The 20564-nt window shown below is 40.7% G+C and overlaps 1 protein-coding gene across 2 annotated transcripts; it reads left to right on the forward strand.

Moving 5' to 3' along the window:
- The first annotated feature begins 1478 nt into the window (after positions 1–1478).
- Positions 1479–20221, forward strand: GABARAPL1 (GABA type A receptor associated protein like 1). 2 transcript variants are annotated; one of them, XM_049882444.1, is made up of 5 exons: positions 1479–1856; positions 6713–6791; positions 8074–8192; positions 10418–10479; positions 15870–20221. In XM_049882444.1, the coding sequence occupies exons 1-5, from the start codon at positions 1767–1769 to the stop codon at positions 15937–15939; spliced, it is 420 nt and encodes a 139-aa protein (XP_049738401.1). In that variant the 5' UTR covers positions 1479–1766; the 3' UTR covers positions 15940–20221. The 2 variants fall into 2 exon arrangements, with proteins under 2 accessions (XP_049738401.1, XP_049738402.1); XM_049882445.1 differs by lacking the exon at positions 15870–20221 and adding an exon at positions 12522–15857 and having other exon boundaries at positions 1481–1856.
- The last annotated feature ends 343 nt before the right edge of the window (positions 20222–20564 follow it).

The following is a 20564-nucleotide window of genomic DNA, read 5'->3' on the forward strand; positions in this document are numbered from 1 at the left end:
AGTTCCAAAGAACGGTGATTCAACAGAATGCAGAACTTATAGAACAATATCATTAATATCATATGCAAGTAAAATTTTGCAAAAGATTATTCAAAGATGTTGCACCAGGGAACTGCCAGAAATTCAAGCTGGATTCAGATGAGAACGTGGAATGAGGGACATTAGATGGATCTCGGCTGAAAGCACACAACACCAGAAGGATGTTTACCTGTGTTTTATTGACTAAGCAAAGGCATTCAACTGTGTAGATCATAGCAGATTATGAATAGCATTGTGAAGAATAGGAATTCTGGAACACTAAATTGTGCTCATGCAGAACCTGTACATAGACCACGAAGCAGTTGGAACAAGAGAATAATGCGTGGTTTAAAATCAGGAAAGGTGTGTGTCTGGGTTGTATCCTTTCACAATCTGTATGCTGAGCAAATAATCTAAGATGTTGGACTATATAAAGAAGAATGCAGCATCAGGATTGGAGGAAGGCTCATTAACAATCTTTGATATACAGATGACACAACCTTGCTTGCTGAAAGCGAAGAGGACTTGAAGCACTTATTGATGAAGGTCAAAGTCTACAGCCTTCAGTATGGATTACAACTCAACATAAAGAAAACAAAAATCCTCACAACTGGATCAATAAATATTATTCAGGATAAACAGGGAAAATATTGAAGTTGTCAAGGATTTCTGTTTACTTTGATTCTTTAAAGATTACAGGCTAGGAAACCCTATGCGGCAGTTCCACTTTTCCCACAGGGTCGCTATGAGTTGGAATCCACTGGATGGCACACAAGAACACTTCCATATTCAGGTGAATTGTTTTCCAGAAGACAGGCCCAACTTCTGGGTCAGTAGGAGAAAGCCAGTGATCCCTATCTGTGAACGCGCCTGAAGCCCTTAGCAGTCATCACTGACATCACCTCTTCTCTGGACCCTGATTACCCTCCGTGCCCTTCATATTACAGGTCTCTTCAAATTCCTGAGTCATGCTCTGTTTATGTTGCTGTGCTAGGAGCAAACTGTGGCATGGATCCAAACAAAACTGACGCGAGCGTGGGGAAGGAGAGTGCCTGGTGGGAGGTGCCCAGTGGGTGCAATTAAATAGGCAAAGGGCAAAATGCAAGCACAGGACATTTCTGCACTGGCCAAAAACAGACCCTAGGTCCCCCATTCCTTTTTTTCTCCAGATCCCGGATCCCAATAAGCTGGAAAAAGCTGGATTTTAGTTCTTTGTATTTATTTTTGGACTCAACCAAGAAACAGCAGGGAGGGAAGAAGACATTTTCAGAACAATTTTATTTCGTTTTAGAACGATAGTTAATGTCACATGAACATTCAAATAACACGTAAATACGTCATGGTTGCAGTGGGATCTACTTAGGAAAGGTTTAGCTAGAAAGAAGATACAATGAAACAGACAACGTACTTGTCTACCCCCATCCTGCGCTGTTCCGAACGCTGGGGGCGGGACACGGGGCGGGGTTTGTGGCGTCACAATACCAACGCGCTGCTGTGTTGTTTTTGTGTCCCCAGCTCCTGGGAAAAGCCGTCTGGATCTCTTTACCTGGCCATCTTCTACTGCCAGGCGAGGCGACCAGAGATCCCTTCCGAACGCTCTGCCAATAGTGTTGTGGCGGGAGCTGGCACTTCTGAAGCGATCCTGAAACCTATTGAAATTTGACGGAGAGGAGCAATACGCGAGAGACGCAATCATCAGCGAGGAAGGCAGGCCCCGTCTGGGGATTTTAGAAACCCTGCGGTCCATCATGAAGTTCCAGTATAAAGAGGACCATCCCTTTGAATATCGGAAAAAGGAAGGAGAAAAGATCCGGAAGAAATATCCGGACAGGGTCCCTGTAAGTGTAATGGGAACGGGTGGAGGGTAGGGGAGAAAGTGGGGGGAGGGTTGGAGAGCTGGGGGTTGGGGAGTCGCGATGGCTGCCCTAAGGAACAGAAGGGTCTCCGAAAAAGGGAGGTCTCTAAAAATTCCTTGACCCCGGATGTCCTTCGCTAGCTGCCGGAGCTAGTGGACTTTTCAGACTGCGGAGCTTTCCAAACCCGTATCCCGAGGGCCTGTTCCCATCTTCATAGCTGACCGCATCTTTAGAGCGAAGCCAATGTCTCGAGTGACTCAGCAGTTTTCAGAAGATGTGGCCTTTTTGTGCGAGAGTCATTAGTTTGGGGCTCTAGGTTTGCTTCGTTTAAGAACGCACGGAAATTACTATGGGAGCGACTGATGCCCTGGGGTTTGCGCCTGTCGATTTCTGCTATAGGTGGTTCTCCTTTCATCAATTTCACTCTGACCTGGTTATCCTTGGGCTTGGGAGGGAAAAGATGGGAAGCCAGTGGATTCATTCTCGTATTCTGTTAAGATTGGGGTAGGGGGTGGGGGGCACCACAAGACAGGTCTGGCTCAAAAACAAGGTCACGTTCTCTGCGCAGCAACCGGCTTGCTTCATCATTCTTGGCTCCAGGGGCAGTGTGTAGTGACGGCCAGCTTTCCTGGGTGCTTAATCTGATCAAATCATACCTGGGCACGAGACAGACTGAGACCTCTTTCTGTTTTAGCCCCTGATTTATGTAGTTAAAACTAGTGCAGAAGGAAAAGATGAAATAAATAGCAAGGCATCTTTCAGCATCCGGGCGTTTTTCCAGTTTGTCCCCTCCCCCGCGCACTTGCCTGGTTTCCCTCTAATGTAGGCTGCGCAGCCAGAATGAAAGACAGAAGCCTGTGGTAGAGGGAGCAGCAGTTTTGGGGTGTTAGAGATAGAAGAGCAGTGACCGTAGGGTTGTGCTCTTTATCTTCAGATATGGGCATTTGGATGATGTAACTGGTAAAGGAATTGTAAATGTAACGGGTAAAGACATTGCAATTATCTGATGTCCTTTCTTGACCTGCAGGTGTTCCTGGGCCTCCTCTAAACAGCTACCAGAGGCAACTTGGGGCTTAGCCCAGCAGTACAAAGCCCTCGTGGTCCTTTCCTATAAAGAGGAGACATCAGAGCCATCCTATTCCCCAGCAATTACACACAAAAGGGTTTTTTAGCTGGAAAGGGGAGCCAGCCTTATTACCCAGTAAAGAATTCTTCACAGTTTATTTTCGTGGTCTCTGGACCTTGGATGATTGTTTTAAAATCGTCCCCCAATTCTCGTGGCACCAATCCCAGTTTTCAGTAATAGTATTTAAAAATGAGAGCTAATATTTACCAGTAACTTACCCTGTATCTGGTGCTATTATAAGTGTCCTCTATATAGGCATCCCATTAACCCTCACGCTATTATAATCCCCAGTCTATAGATGAAGAATCTGAAGCACAGAGACATGAAGTAACGTCATATTGGTGGTCTGTGACCAAGCTGAGATTTCAGCTTCACCTCTCATGCATAGCGCTATGGGCATGCCTAACCTCCATGCCACATTGCTGCTCAATTTCTAATGTAGCTCTGTTACCAGAACTAATTAAGTGCCTCTCACTGTTAGGTATTGGAAATAGATAAACTATTGCTGCCCTCAACAGTTCACCGGAAAAGTAACTCAGTAAGCAAAATGACTACAATTTATTCAGGACTTGCAAAGTACAAGGAACTGTGCCAGTTGTTGTTAGGTGCCGTCGAGTCGATTCCCACTCATAGTGACCCCTGTGTACAACAGTAGCTTCACATAAATGACAAACTGAAATTTACCTGTTCCTAAATCTAGTTAAAATTTCCATATGTTTCCCTCAAACCGAGTCCTCCCTATTTCAGTTATTTACATGCATCCATCCAGAATGTTTCAGCTAATTCCCTCTGTTCTTTTCCTGCCGTAGTTTGGTGTTGAATGTTTTATTTCTATGTTAATTTATTAGCCATTACTCAGATCTCATGGCTCCTACAGTTATGTTTTAACCAGTAACAAGCCTCTGAACTGCTTACTAGCTTCTCTGCCTGTGACCCTCTTTAATGGTTATGCAGGGAGAAGAGCTATGTGGTCTTAGTTCTGTAATTTTGTTTCTACTTATGGCTTCACAAGGATTTCCCTGTGCCCTTGGGCAGAATCCCTAAGCTCGCTGTGATAAAGTGTCTTCCTTTATGGAAAAGAGGGGTAGAGTCAATGATTTCTCTGCTCTCTCCAGTTGGACCATTGGTGTTATTAAAGCAATCTTGTACCCTGATTGCTTAGAAAACCTGATTTTAGCTCCAGTCAATATCCCTTAATACCAAAAGAACCAAATCCACTGCCATCAATTCGATTCTGACTGATAGCGACCCTGTAGGACAGAGTACAACTGCCCCATAGGGCTTCCAAGGCTGTAATTTTTACGGAAGCAGACTGCCACGTCTTTCTCCCATGGAGCAGCTAGGGGATTTGAACCACTAACCTTTCAGTTAGCACCGAGAGCTTAACCACTGTGCCACCAGAGTTCCTTCCATTTAAAAGAATAAGTGTGCTTGTGCCTTGGGAAGGAAGGGATTAATGGGATCTTAAAATTATGTTAATAGTTACAATGTATTGAGAACCTACAACAGAGCAGAAAACTGCTAGGAACACAATGTGTGTGTGTTTTTTTTTAATTCATAAATAGCCCTATGGAGTATTAGCCACATTTCACAGATAAGGAAATTGAGACCCCGAGAGGCCAAACAAGTAGCCCCAGAGCCGACTGTGAGAACTAGAATTGAGATTCCTGGAGACCTAAGACTTTCTGGTAAACCAAAAAAAAAAAAATCCAAGGCCTTAATAATTACCCATCTCCCCGTCCTGTCCTTCTCCAAATCCCTATACCAAAAAAAAAAAAAAAACCCAAACCCGTTGCCGTTGAGTCAATTCCAACTCACAGCAACCCTATAGGACAAAGCAGAATTGCCCCATAGGGTTTCCGAGGAGCAGCTGGTAGATTCGAACTGCAGACCTTTTGGTTAGCAGCTGAGCTCTCAACCACTGTACCACAAGGGCTCCAAATTCCTGTAGTTGTCTTATTTACAGTCTGCTTTATTGCTCTTATTTTCTGTCCCCTTTGTGGTTTCCATCTCTTATTGATAAGAGCTGCCACGTCTCAGAGTTCCTGCAAGACAATGGTAGGACCCCTCTCTTTCTCTTGCTGTTAGCTGCCATCCAGTTGGTTCCAACTCATAGTGACTGTATAGGACAGAGTAGAATTGCCCCATAGGGTTTCCACGGAGTGACTGGTGAATTCGAACTGCCGACCTTTTGGTTAGCAGCCGAGCTCTTAACCGCCATGCCACCAGGCCTCCTGGTTCCTCTTTACCTTAGATTTTATTAACTTTGCTGCCTTCTGTCCACCCTTATTGTTGGGCCTTCACTGATTTCTCCACAAAGCACTTATTTTTTATTTCTGACTCATATCTCTCTAACCATTTTATTTTTAAATGTAAAGTGTGATCATGGCCTTTTGGTATTTCTGGTGCAGGGTCCTTTTTTTCTAAACCAACCCCAAACCACTGCCGATGGGTCGATTTCGACTCCTAACAACCCTGTAGGACAGAGTAGAATGGCCCTGTAGGGTTTCCAAGGCTGCAAGTCTTTATGGAAACAGATTGCCACATCTTTCTCCCACAGAGGCTGGTGGGTTTGAACCGCCTACCTTTTGGTTAGCAGCTGAGCGCTTTAACCACTGCATCCCCAGGGCTCCTTTCTTTTTTTCCTGAAACAAAAAATAAGTTTTTTCACTATTTTAATATATCCCCTTTATTTTAAAAGTGTCAAATCTCATCTTCCATGTTAATCCCTATGTTTATTTAGTTCTTTATAATTTACAAAGCATTTCCGCATCGAGTTTTATGGTTTACTCGAGTTCACATTATGACTTTTTAAAAGTTGTGTTGGAGAGTTATCATCTTCCTCTTACTCATTAAAATGCTGACGCCCAGGTTAAGTAACCTGGTGAAGATCACACAGCAGGTAGAGGGACTGGCTCAGTGTTTGTTTCTGCCTCTTCTACACTTCCCATGTCTTCTATCTAGAATGATCCGATTTTCTAAACTGAAAATCCGAAGCCCATGGTTTACAATAGATGTTTTCCTGTATTATAAATTTACATGAATAAGTCTTTTTAATTCTTACATGTCTTCATTTTTTTTTTAGAGATGTATGATCTTCATAAAATGTGAAGCATTGTGCAAGTATTTAGTGTAGATATTGAAAATACCTTAAAATTCTAACAGATAATATTGGTATATGGATTGTTGTACGGACATTACATTGTAAAGTGTCATTATACCATAAAAACTGTTTAATACTTTATTTTTTCACTTAATAAAGTAGCTTGAAAGTATTTTCTTGGAAGTCATTCTTAAAAATTTTGACAAATTATATAATTCAAATGATATTATCTTGTACTTTTAAGAAATAGCATGTACGAGAAAAAAAAAAAAACGAAGCTAATAGGTGATCAGGACCATCTTAGAAACCCTAGACAGCCTCTCAATGCTCTAATCAAATACCTGAAGGTATGTCCTGTAGTATACCTTCCAGCTAACTTGTAATTGCTTAAAATCAAGGTTTCCTTCATTTTTATCACGTCTTCTCCATTATCTCTTCCTCTAGTAATGAAACTGTAAGCTCACCAGAGAAACTCATTTCCCACATATTTTGTAAGGAATAGGGAGGGATGCGAAATGGAAAAGTCTTCAAATAGGGAAACTGCAGGATGCGGAAGGAAAAATACTAGTGTGGTAGGTTTTCACTCCCACTCTCTTTCTCTCCTCCCAGGTGATCGTGGAGAAGGCTCCTAAAGCCAGGGTGCCTGACCTGGACAAGAGGAAGTATCTCGTGCCCTCTGACCTCACCGGTAATGCCCCTCCCTTCCTCCTGACCCTTTCTCCTGTGGTGAAGTAGTCTCAGTCCTTATTACATGCCTGGGAATGTGAGATGGAGAGGAAGTACAGAGTTGAAGAGAGTGAGTGGAATTCTCCAGAGACATGATTTCAAAAATGAATGACACAGTAGTTCTTCTCCCATCACCAATTCCCTTCAGCATTTCCTGTCACAGTGTCTTATTCGACTTACATACAGCAAAGTGCGAAATATTGAAAGGTCAGGCGTCCATTTTTTTTTTTAACCAGTTTTAAAATCTTTGTTACAGTGAAATCAGTTTATTTGCAAAGGAAAACCAGACTAGTTTCTTGGACTGATGACATTTTAGAGATTCTCAGCTGAATACCTCTCTTGTCAAGTTCCAGTTCTTTGTGATACGTTTTGTAGATCTGTTGGGAATCAGAAAGAACATGTTTATTCTTTACCTTGAACCTCGATTCTTACTGTAATATCTGCTGCATTCAGAACACTCTGGAAAGACTCTGTAGATATGTTTGCTACAGAGTTAATAATTTTGAATATTAGCCTTCTAGAATTTTTTCAATCTTCTCAGGAAAACATACTGTCTTGAACCCCATTCACTGCCTAGCACTAGGGCGAGTTTACCATGCTAATACTACTGGAGCCTAGTAGACATCTTTCCATCATTATCATTTGTCTACGGGTGGAAGTGTAGGTGGAAATGTATTTTAAGTCAGAATTAAACAATAGTGAGAATGTTTTGGTTGAATATACATGGTATTCCTTCAAAGTAGTTCTCAGGTCTTGAGTGAATACTTTAGCCTTAGGTCTGAAATAGGGTAAAGGCAAAAAGGATTGAGGAGTAGACTCATGTCTTTTGAGTTTCACTTTTTATTTCTAAAGTGCTAGGCAAGTATTGGGATGTGCCTAGATGGTAGATAAAGCTGGTACTTACAACAGAGAAGGAGCCCTAGCGGTGCAGTGGTTAAAGCATTTGGCTGCTAACTGAAAGGTGGGCAGTTCGAACCCACTAGCCACTCTGCTGGAGAAAGATGTGACAGTCTGTTCCTGTAAAGATGACAGCCTTGGAAACCATATGGAGCAGTTCTACTCTGGACTATAAGGTCGCTATGAGTCATAATCGAATCGACAGCAACGGGTTATGGGTTATTCCAAAGTGAACCAGTGCAATAGAATTTTTTTTTTTTTTTTCTGGGACTTACCCTTATACTAATCCCTTGTCTTCTTCCCTCTTGCATTACTTTTTCTGGAACCTTCTTCCTTCCTTCATCCAGTGGGCCAGTTCTATTTCTTAATCCGGAAGAGGATCCACCTCCGACCTGAGGACGCTTTATTCTTCTTTGTCAACAACACCATCCCTCCCACTAGTGCTACCATGGGCCAGCTGTATGAGGTAATGGTCACAGTCACAGTATGGCACAGTCTGGCGTTCTCTAGCTTTAGTTTCAGTGTGTGGTGATAACACACCTGGGAAGTAGGGCAGAAGGTGTTGTTGATCAGGCTCCTCTTACACACGGCAGTGTAAGGCTCCAGGAGATTGGATACCGCTTGCCCTTTAGGATTGAGCGCCCTACTAGGTCCAATCCTTTTGAATTCTCCTCTCAGTTCTGCTTTACTGTGGTGTTTCAATATTGGGTTGTCTTTATTGCACTAGCAGAAAGTGATTCCCGATTACAAATAATTCGTCTTCCCAGTGCTGTTCCTGTCATTCTTACTGGTGACATATAACTTGTAAATGAACTCTGCATTTAGGTTCCAGTTCATTATTTTATTCCTATTTAGCAATAGACTAAGAAAACAGTAAAGTAAAGCTAACCCCTTCTATCTCTGAAGCCAGCCTCTTCAAACTCTGATAGTTTGCCTTAAAAGTTAGCTCCTTTTGTGGAGACGAGAGAGAGGAAAAAAAAAAAAAAAAAGTTAGCTCCTTCTATAAACACTGAAGTTTTGGCTTAGAACATCCACGTAGACTCACACAAGGGAAGCTTTTCTTGTAAGAATGGAACTAAGATGAAGAAGCAGATTCCCCACATCTGGGCACTGGTGAATCCAACTGTAGAATTAATTTGTCTTAGCACATAAACTCAGTTGGAGAAAATTATTTTATTTCACTGGTATTTCCTAAAGGATTTACATAAGATGTTGCCTTCCCTTTGTGCCCTGTTAGCAAATTATACAGCTAAACCTGTGAGAGCCAGAACTCTACAGGACCGTGTTGTTTTCCTGGGTCTCCAAAGTTTTCTGCTGTTGACAGGGTGCACTCTCACCACTTTTCCTCTTGTTTGTTTTAGTGGAAAATATTTGTGTTTTCCTTCTCTGACAGGTTACTGCCTTACACAGGTTCCAGCTTTCACAGTTTTACTGTATAAATTTCTAACAACCTCTAATGTTTTATTCTATAGTGTATATTCCTTAGGAGTATATATTCACTGGGAGCCCTCGTGCAACAGTGGTTAAGAGCTGCGACTGCTAACTAGAAGGCCAGCAGTTTGAATACACCAGTTGCTCCTTGGAAATCCAAGGGGTAGTTCTACTCTATTCTGCAGGGTATCTCTGAGTCAGAACCGACTGGACGGCAAAGAGTTATATATTCTTTAGTAGTACATGTTTTATCTATATTCTTTTTACCAGAATGAGCTTTTTCAAAAAATTTTGTGTTTTTAATCTTTTAACCTTTTTTACTGAGGTGATATTGATATAAGTGTAACCATTTTTAAAGTGAACTATTCAGTGGCGTTTAGTACATTCACAATGTTGTGCGACCATAACCTCTGTCTTGTTCTGAAATATTTTCATCACCCCAGAAAGAAGCCGGTGCCCATTAAGCTGTTGTTCCTTATTCAGCCTCTGGCAAGCATGGAATCTGCTTTCTGTCTGTATGGATTTACCTATTTTGGATATTTCATGTAAATGAAATCATATAATATGTACCCTTTGAGTGTGGCTTTTTTCACTTAGCATAATATTTTTGAGGTTCATCCATGTTTAGCATGTATCAGTACTTCATTTATTTTTATAACTGAATAATACTCCATTGTATTTATATACCACAATGTGTTTATCTTTTCATCCGTTGGTGGACATTTGGGCTTTTTCTACTTTTTGGCTCTTGGGAATAGTACTACTATGAACATGCATGTACACGTATTTGAGTGTACCTCTTTTCAGTTATTTGCAGCTCTGGTGGCACAGTGGTTAAGAGTTTGGCTGATAACCAAGGGATCACCAGTTGCTTCTTGAAACCCTGTGGGGGCAGTTCTAGTCTGTCCTGTAGGGTTGCTATGAGTGGGAATTGACTTGACCGCAATGGGTTTTTTGGTTTTCAACTATTTGGGTATATACTCAGGACTGGAATTGCTAGGATGAGCTTTTTAAAAGTAAGGACTGTGCCTCATCATCTTCATGTTCTTGACACTTAGGTGTATTAGGTTCTCTATGAAGGTTTTTTGTTTATGAACTCAGAGCTCAAAGTTTAACTCCAGCCACATATTCTTTGTTCCTTTTTTGAAGTGGGACTAATAATACCTTCCATGTCTACATTACAAGGTTGTGTGAGTCTCAGAATCCGAGATAATGAATGTGAATGTCTTTTCTAAACTGTTGTCTTATCTCTTCCCCTAGGACAACCATGAGGAGGACTATTTTCTGTATGTGGCCTACAGCGATGAGAGTGTCTATGGGAAGTGAGTGGTGGAAGCCCAGCAGATGGGAGCACCTGGACCTGGGGGTTAGGGGGAGGGGTGTGTGTGGGACTTGGGGGGAAGAGAGGAAGGGCTCCCACCATGAGGAGACAGAAGGCGAAGACATCTGGAAACACTACACTGCACACACTGTCATCATATTTTCACATGCTCACTTGATGTTTTATGCTGCTTCCTTGGCCCAGGGGGAAAGCACGTTAGGACCCAGCTGTTGGATTGGCTTTGATAGATGAATGGCAATGACATAATTCACAGCATTGCTGTGAATTAATTTTTGTGTGATTTCATAGAAAGGTCAGGAGTTGGGGCAACTTGGGGCCAGAGAAGATTGCAGTCCAGCAGCAACTTCCTATTCCCCCTTCTCTTTGGGCAGAGATTCTATTTTTGACATTTGCACAAGATGGCAGGGGAGAGGGGATAGGAATGTTTTAGGACTACTGGTAGTGGACCATTCCTGGGGACCAAAAGAGAAACCCACTATATTTCAAGCATTGTGACCCCGATCTCTCCTATTTCCACACCTCCATCCCATCCCAGTTATAATCTCACACACATACATCACACCCTGGTGGTGGCGATTGACTTCAGACATCAGAGCTTGAGCACTCTTACTTTTGGAAAACGGGTGAGGTTATGATTTTGAAGATAGTTTTGATAACATTAAACTGGAATTGACTGACATGAAGCATCTCTATCTAACCTGCTCCTTATCTGGTACCCTTTATCTCACATCTTACCTTTGACTTTATTGAGTCTCAGATATTTCCAGTTGCGGGCTAAAACCACTTCCGTAGCATGTCCCAAACTTGGCTCCATGTATAGGGACAGAGATGTCTTAACATATTGAAGGGGCAGGCATGAGGCAAGACAGATCATCTGTCCCTCTCACTCATCCAGAATTCTTGCTCCCTTACTGCTTGATTTCCACTGTCCCTTCGGTCTTGCACACACACGAATGCTAAGAGATGGCCAGCTGCTTTGCTCCTTTGGTTTTCATCTACTGCAGCTGCCAGTTATACAAGTGTGGGGGGATGACTTTAGTAATTCATGGGGTTCTGTTGATTCTGATTATTTTCACTTTAGGGGTTATGATGTGGGGTGGGGGTGGGGAGCAGGAATTGCACTCAGACATGACATTTCAATCATCTCTGCTAATGAAAAGAGTCCTTCCTATTGGGGGAAATCTGTTGTGTCGGTTCTGTCAGCTGCAGGTTCTTGTATAACAAAGTGTATGCTGTCAGGCCAAGGAAATAAAATAATTGCATAACTGAAAAAAACCCATCATGGCTTCAGAAACATTACCTTTATTTAGTGTGCATTAGAATAGATGGTAACGTGGATTCTCTGAGCAGAAAACTTGAGTGGGGCGTGGCTGTCAGCAATGAATACTCACCTATGGCCAAATGTGTGTATGTTTACTCTTTTTGAGAAGTTATTATCCAAAGGTGAGTGCTATGGTGAAGCCCTAGGTCTGATGCGTTGGTGTGTGCATGATTTTTTTCCTTCACAGTAAGTGCTTTGTCATGCTTTATGTGTTTCTCAAAGCTGAAGTTGGAAGACTGCCTACAGTTGAATATCTGGGGTGGGGGTGAGGAAGTGCCTATTAAAAATGCAGACACCTGGGCCTTGTCCTAGATTTAGCTGACTCAGAATTTCAATGTAGGCGTCTGCATTATTAACAAGGTCCCCATAAGATTCTGTTGCACAGTGAAGTTTGAGAATCACTGTTTTATGCACCTGATTTTGCTGTAAGTTCCAACCACACCTAATCTGCCCATTCGTCTTGATCATTATGATGCCATCATCTCCCAAAGCAGCATATGGCACTGAGATAAGGTTCCCGAGTCAGAACAAGTTTGGTGTCTTCTTCTGATCATAAGAAAGTCATCCAATCAGTCAAGAATCAATATGTAGGTAGGTTGTGGGGGCGCGAATTATATTAGACAAAGAAAAAGAGAGATTAGTTGAAATTCCTTTCTTAGAGAACCTTGAAGCCATCTCTGACCCTCTTTAATCTCTTGCAGCCATACCCCCAAGCGGTATCTCCCTCTGTAGAGTTTTATACAATATATTAGTCACCAAAAAGGAAGTAATGGCCGTAAAAGATCCATGGCAGGATTCCACCAACCACCAAACCATGCTTTGTGTACTGATTGTGAAAGTTCAGTCAGGATGGAGAGCAAATGAAAAAGCCTGAGCCCAGCAAGCACCACGTGCAGAAAATTATGGAAAGCTCCAAGGAATTTTGATGGTGACATCAGAACATTAAAAATGGATACTTGTCACTACTGACAGAAAAATTGGAATATTCCATGCCACATGAAACCTAATAGTTGAATGTTAAGATACGAAATATATTTTGAAACTAATAAACTTACCTACTAAAACAAAACTTACCTAAAGATAAGGTTGGATGAATATTAAAAAGAAAACAAATGCATAGCAGATCCCAGCCCTCTAGCCACATCTGAAACAGCTCATGTACTGCAAGAGACTGCAGGCCACTGCTAAACTACAAGGTACATTGAGTTTAGAAGCTGTCTCCTCTAGGAGGCCTTTGCTTATTTCAGTCCTAATTTTTTCTGGATTTTCCTGGTGGAATGATTTTATGTTTGGATAGCACATCACATACCATTTTAGATGAGCACTTTGATTTTATACATGCATAAAGTTTAAATAACTTAGTTAAGTTGAACTTAACTAAGAGGTAGGCTGGGTATTCCAGAGTCTTGATTGGGCTACGATACTCTGTCCTGAGCACCAGTCTCCTTACAAAGTTGCCGGGATTGTCTCAGCATCACTCCTGTTTCCTGTTAGTCAAGCTTTTAAAGCTTCTTAGTACCTTCAGGCCATTATTAAGAAAGTTTTGAACTAAAAGCAGTTTAAGATATGTCCTTCCATTAATCTGGGCCCCATTTCCCATATAAGATTGCTATGTGGATTTCTGGGGAACAAGTTAAATGGTGTGTCAAATAGATCCATTTTTTCCCCTGGAGGATGGGATGACATCAAGGTCAGAAATAAGTAAACCCTGGTGGTGTAGTGGTTAGGTGCCACAACTGCTAACCAACAGGTCAGCAGTTCAGATCTGCCAGGCGCTCCTTGGAAAATCTATGGTGTACTTCTACTCTGTCCTATAGGGTCACTATGAGTCAGAATCGACTTGACTGCAGTGGGTTTGGTTTTGGTTTTTTAGCTCTTAGCTCTTTGGTAGGAAAATCTCAAATATTTCTATTTATATGTAGGGTGAACATTACACATACATTTGCCAAACACAGTATGGTTTATGCCTTTTGTCCCAATTAATTTACCAATGGTTTCTTCTTTCACAGTCACAAGTGCCCCAAATCGGACAAGAAATTATATGGTCACTTATATTTGTTATAAAAACTGAACTTTGCTCCCTCCATCAAGAGGGACACAGTGCCTGTACCATCCAATACAGCATGTCCCCGTATATCTCTTACCCTGTTTCAGTCAAGACTAGAAAAAAGATTCCACTCTTGAACAGCAGACTATTCTGCTTTATTCCATTTTGTCCCCCAATACTGAATTGCTTTTTCTGCTTTTCTCCTTCAAAACTTGCACGCCTTAAAAAAAAAAAAAAAAAGTTTATAGACTACGTTGTGAAATCAGAGGTTAAGATTGCAAAATAACAAAATATAAATGATGGGATGGTAAACTAACGTCTGGTGGTAAATAGGCACACCAGTCCACTATGCAGTGCCATGCCCAACTCCGGGGGCCACGATGTGAACAGTGCCCCCTGGAGTAATGTGGTACACAATCTTCTGACTGTTGCATTGGTTCTTTGGATACCATATTGTCAGTTACTGCCTTGGAAAATATATTAAGCTTATAATTCTACACTGTATGTACATCTTTAACCATCAGATATCATAGGTATGGTATGATTTGGAGGTTTTGGTTTGTGGAAAGCGTACATGTCCATTTGCCCACGAATACAGCTCCAAATCAGCTGTAACAACAACAACAACAACAAAAAGTCATTTCTGGGAAATAAATGATATATTCATTTCATCCAGTTTTTACACAAAACTTATAATCAGCTACTTCTAGCTGTGTTTTCTTTTAGATATTTTTACTCTGACAAATCTGAACAAGCTATAAGCACTTATGTTTTTTTTTTTTTTTTAAGTTTCATGAAACCAAATATTTTCAGAAACTGGTCATTTTGTCCTTAAGTGCTTCTGCGTCTAGGTTGTCACCTCCAGGCAGCCCTGAATAGTCTTAGATCATGCCTCCTGACACTCCTCCCCACAGCCCCTTTATTAACCAGGATATTACAGTGGAAGTTCTGTATTTGGTCAGCTGCAGCCTATGACACAGTCCTATGGATGATGCAGTTCTTCAGAGCTTGTTTTTCTGTGTATTTTGGTGCATGCTTAAAATTTTTTTTAATTAAAAATCACAAATATAGGGTCACTATGAGTTGGAATCGACTTGATGGCACTGGGTTTGGTTTGGTTTGGTTTTGGTATTAGAGTCCCTGTCACAAAAGTTGAGAGAGACTGATGGTGTGAATCTATTTACCCCGTTGTGTCATAGCGCCTTGCCCCATTTTTGCTTCCTTCTTTTTTTTTTTCTTTTATTCTTATAGTTATGGACACTTTGTGTCTGTTACTCTTTAAGGACATACTGCTGTTGTTTGGTGCTGTAAAGTTGGTTCAGACTCATAGCGACCCTATGTATGACAGAGTGAAACACTGCCCTGTCCTGCACCATCCTCACAATCGTTTTCATGCTTGAACCCATTTTTGCAGCCACTGTGTCAGTCCATCTCATTGAGGGTCTTCCCCTTTTTCACTGACCCTCTACTTTACCAAGGAGGATGTCCTTCTCCAGGGACTGGTTCCTCCTGATAACAGGTCCAAAGTATGTGAATTGAAGTCTCGCCATCCTTGTATGTTGAGGTGAAATCCATCCTGAAAGCCATAGTCTTTGATCTTCATCAGTAAGTGCTTCAAGTCCTCTTCACTTTCAGAAAGCAAGGTTGTATCATCTGCATATCTCAGGTTGTTAATGAGTCTTCCTCCAATTCTGATGACTTGTTCTTCTTCATATAGTCCAGTTTCTCTGATTATTTGCTCAGCATACAGATCGAATAAGTATGGTAAAAGGATACAACACTAATGCACCCTTTCCTGACTTTAAACTACGCAGTATCCCTTCTTCTGTTTGAACGACTGCCTCTTGGTATATGTACAAGTTCTACATTAGCACAATTAAGTGTCCGGAAATTTCCATTTTTTGCAATGTTATCCTTAATTTATTATGGTCCACACAGTTGAATGCCTTTGCATGGTCAATAAAATACAGGTAATCATCTTTCTGGTATTTTTTGCTTTCAGCCAAGATCCATGTGACATCAGCAATAATAGCCTTCATTCCTGGCTTGAATTTCTGGCACTTCCCAGTTGATATACTGCTGCAACGACTTTTGAATGATCTTCAGCAAAATTTTACTTGTATGTGATATTAATGATATTATTCAATAATTTCTGCATTCTGTTGGATCACTTTTCTTTGGAATGGGCGCAAATATGGATCTCTTCCAGTTGGTTGACCAGGTAGCTGTCTTCCGGATTTCTCAAGTGAGCGCTTCCAGCTCTGCATCCATTTGTTGAAACATCTCAGTTGATGTTCCATCAATTCCTGGAGCCTTGTTTTTCACCAGTACCTTTAGTGCAGCTTGTTGTAAAGACAGCCAGATTATTTTCAAACTTTGAAGTAACAGGTTTTGATCACTGTTAGAAGTAGTCAAATAACACCTTTCAACATGCCTTTGTATAGATGTACAGGTATTTCAGCAGTGACTAACAAAAGACTTAAGCCATTCTCTTGGCCTGTAGAATGTGGACCAACTTTGTTTACTGATTTATCCAAAATTGGCAGAACAGTGCCTGGCTCAAAAAATATTGAAAGAATGAGGACTGAATGTTTCAGTTCAAGGACTAGGTAATTGGGTTGAGAATAAATTATCCCGATGATACATCTGGGGCCGTTCAAATAACTTTGGGAACATCTTGGAGCTTAGAAGAATAAGAAGATTGAACGGCAGGAAATAGGGCTGGAATCTCAGCTCCACTACTTAAGCAGCTCTGTGACCTGGCCTACTTACTTTCTATACAAATGAAATTCTGAGTTGTCTTCTTCCCAAATAGACCTAATAATCACTACTGGTCATAAGAATGTGAATAATAAATAACACCCTTTGCAAACCACTAAACAGTATTATTAAATATTATGAATAAATTTCATCTAAACCTAAAATAGCAATTACTTAGCCTACCTGGCAAGAATCTTCTTCCAGATTGCCTTACGTTTGTTCTTTGTTTTTTATATATTGGTGATAGCAAATGCAGAGTATGGCATGAGTCAGGGAAAATGAAGCGGAATACGTTGACTTGGAAGTCTCAGCTCTCAGACTTTGATGTGAAGCACAACAGTGAGGGCTGTGTTCCTTTCTGTTACACTCTTCTTTAGAACTGGCTTTTGATGGTGGTTGCTGCCATTTATCCTCAAAGATAGTTTTGTTTATCCCTTTTTCCACAGCAGCAAGTAAAACCTAGCTATAGGACAGAAGTAGATAGAATGTTTTTTAGTTCTATCAGGATGGAATCGATACCATGAATCTTTTAAAATTTTTGGCTAACTACTGCTGTCAAGTTGATTTCAACTCAGCAGCCCCATAGGATTTCCGAGGCTGTAAATCTGTATGGGAGCAGGCTGTGGTGCCTTTCTCCTGTAGAAACACTGGTGGTTTCAAAACGCCAACCTCGCAGTTACCAATCACTTTAATCACTGTGCTAAATAATTATAAAATGTCCAGACAAATATTCATCGTGCTATGCTATACACACATTTAACGAATATAACCAACTTATATCCACTGGGTTTTTTTTTTTTTTTTTTTAACCATCCTGAACAGAATGAACTGTGTAAAATACTGCCTTCCAATGAGGGTGCCCTGTGCAGCCTGGTGATGCTCTACAGGACCACTGGAAGAACTTTCTGCTTCCGGAGTGTAGTCCTGTGCTTCAGGATCACTAGTTATAGAATGGCAAGTTACGTGTCCTTTCTCTTTGCCTTCTTTTAGTCAACTTTATAAGCCCTAAATGGCAAAACCCTCAGGGACCCATGTTCTTAACTACCCACTAGTGAGCAAGAAGGGAAATTAAAGGGGAAAGAGAACAAACTTTTTTTGGCCAATTTTTATATATGCATTGCTTAGTGTTCTCTCACTGAATCTTTAAACTTTAAGGTGAATATTTCAATTCAACTTGACTACGATGCAATGGAGAAAGAATACATTTTCCAGGATCAAATAATATAAAGCTATACAACTAGATTCAAACCCAGGTCTAATTCCAGATTTCATGCATGTGCCGTCATCATGGCCAAAGTAAATTAAACTCATTGCCATCAAGTTGATACTGACTTACAGTGACCCTATCGGACAGAGTAGAACTGCCGCATAGGGTTTCCAAGGGTGTAAATCTTTACGGAAGCAGACTGCCACATCTGGTGGGTTCAAACCACCAAACTTTCAGTTAGCAGCTAAGCACTTAACCAATACTCCACCAGGGCTCCTTTTCCTGCTTCCATAGTAATAGATATTTTAGCCAGACACATGGACATCCAAAATAAAGATAATTTTACTTGCAGCTGTATATAAATATGTCACTTAACCTCCATAAATTTCATTTCCTTATTTATAAAGTAGGATAATCCCTGCCTCTCAGAATTACAGAGTGAGGGTTTTTTGTTGTTTTTTTTTTTGTATATAATTCCATTAGAGCTTGCATTAGTCCTAGTGTACTATAAATTTTCCTTTGGATAGCTCGCTCTTCCTTTGAGTACCTTAAGACCTGGATTATAATTCCTCTCTACGCCACAGTGCTTGCTTCTTAGTACATTTGTGTTGAATCTAAAATAACTGTGCAGTACAGTGCAGCAGTGAAGACTAAAGCAGATTGTTGTTGGTAGGTGCCATCAAGTTGGTTCCAACTCATAGTGACCCTATGTACAACAGAATGAAACACTGCCCGGTCCTGCACCATCCTCACAATTGTTGTTATGCTCAAGCCCACTGCGTCAGTGCATCTCATTGGGGGGTCTTCCTCTTTTTCACTGACTCTACTTTCCAAGCGTGATATCCTTCTCCAGGGACTAATCCCTCCTGATAACATGTCCAAGGTATGTGAGATGAAGTCTCTCCACCCTCGCTTCTAAGAAGCATTCTGGCTGTACATCTTCCAAGACAGATTTGTTCATTCTTTTGGCAGTCCATAGTATATTGAATATTCAGGAATTGGTAGACATTCAATCATTTCAGGAGGTAGCATATGATCAAGAAGTGATGGTACTGAAGGAAGAAGTCCAAGCTGCACTGAAGACACTGGCGAAAAGCAAGGCTCCAGGAATTGATGGAATACCAATTGATATGTTTCAATGAATGAATGCAGTGCTGGAAGTGCTCACTTTCTATGCCAAGAAATTTGGAAGACAGCTACTTGGCCAATCGACTGGAAGAGATCCATATTTATGCCTATTCAAAAGAAAGGTGATCCAACAATGCAGAAAAGCAGATTGGACTTTTTTTTTTTTTTTAATATCCCACGTATTCAATGCAAATCTCAAAATTAGCTAGCGGGTATAGGTGAGGCATCTTTGGGAGAAAAATTAAGCCTTAAAATCAATTAGAACAGAATATACATTGGTAATTACTTCCTTGTTCCTTCCTAATTGCTTCCCTATCCAGCTTTGCCTAATGACACTATCCCCTTCACACTCTGTGCTATAGCTATGGTAGCTCTCTTAGTTTCTCGAGCTCACCAAGTGTTCTGTAACCTCAAGACCTTCTAAGATTTATCTAGAATATTTGTCCTTCTGACTGTTTCCACAGCTACTTCTTTCTTAATTTACTCTTGAGGTTTCACTTTAAATGCCTCTTCCTTGGAGAGTCCTCTGAAACACTCAATCTAAATCAATTCCCTTGATCACATACAAACATAGGTTTCTTCCTTCATGGTGTGTATTACAGTATGTAACAATGTAAAATGCACACATGGAAAGTTCTTTAATGTCTTCCCCCCGTCGGACTCTATGAAGGAAAATTTGACATTGGATTCATTTACATTTTGCCTTCCCTGCCCAGCACAATGCTTGGCATACAGCAGGAGCTCAATAAGTACAAGTGAAATGAAGGAAAGCTGCAGTTGCCTGAGTTCCAGGCAGTGGGATCATTTGTTAGGAGAATGTTTTAGCATCACTCACTCAAGACTTCTTAGGAAGAAGTTTCAAAACCCATATTGTATTACTAGCATGGCCATATTTCCTTTTCTTCTGCTTTGATACAGTTTTAATCTCCCAATTTATCATTAATATAACTTCGGTCTAGGAATGGGCTTATTGACAAAGAATTTTAGAACTTTAAGAAATCTCATAATTCAAATGCACATTTTCAATCTTTTTTTAATTTTATTAATAGCAAAGTCACCCTTCTTCTTTTGTGGACATTAACGTGGCGCTCCAGCATTTCAGAAAAGCATCTTCAAGTTTAATAATATGTTTCCAACGTGTATAGCAATTAATGTCTTAATATAGAAAAATGTGTAAGTGATAAAGAATAGTTTGAAAATTCACACATTTAACTCGAACTTCCATAAAAAACATTACATTTACACCACATACAATTTCTTTGTAAAATATAATTGCCTACCCTGTTTATTATTCTTTATAATTTATCCCTCAAACAAAGAAACATAAAATATTCAACAGTACAGGTTCTGTCTTCGGGTTTTACTTACGTGTCTTCTACTTGAAACGCACAATTTTCGACCTATTTTGATAAAGTTAGATATGTCAGTTTTTTTGGCAATAGAATCATATCATGGTATATTTGCTAGGAGGAAAGAAAAAAAACAGTTTTCACCATGGTGCAGGGGAAGCTCATTTGATCTGCAGTTCCTAGAATGCTAAGATGATGCTTGGCTTTATCAGATGAGGCATATCCTCAAGTAATTCTTCCAGGAAAACGGTCA

The sequence above is a fragment of the Elephas maximus genome, chromosome 4, assembly GCF_024166365.1.
Source record: "Elephas maximus indicus isolate mEleMax1 chromosome 4, mEleMax1 primary haplotype, whole genome shotgun sequence".
In the NCBI taxonomy this organism is placed as follows: domain Eukaryota; kingdom Metazoa; phylum Chordata; class Mammalia; order Proboscidea; family Elephantidae; genus Elephas; species Elephas maximus.

Excerpts from the sequence above, each read along its gene's own strand:
- GABARAPL1 (XM_049882444.1), top strand. The coding sequence starts at position 1,767 with ATGAAGTTCCAGTATAAAGAGGACCATCCCTTTGAATATCGGAAAAAG. Across the intron at positions 1,857-6,712 it reads AATATCCGGACAGGGTCCCT|GTGATCGTGGAGAAGGCTCC; the intron begins GTAAGTGTAATG and ends CTCTCCTCCCAG. Across the intron at positions 6,792-8,073 it reads CGTGCCCTCTGACCTCACCG|TGGGCCAGTTCTATTTCTTA; the intron begins GTAATGCCCCTC and ends TCCTTCATCCAG.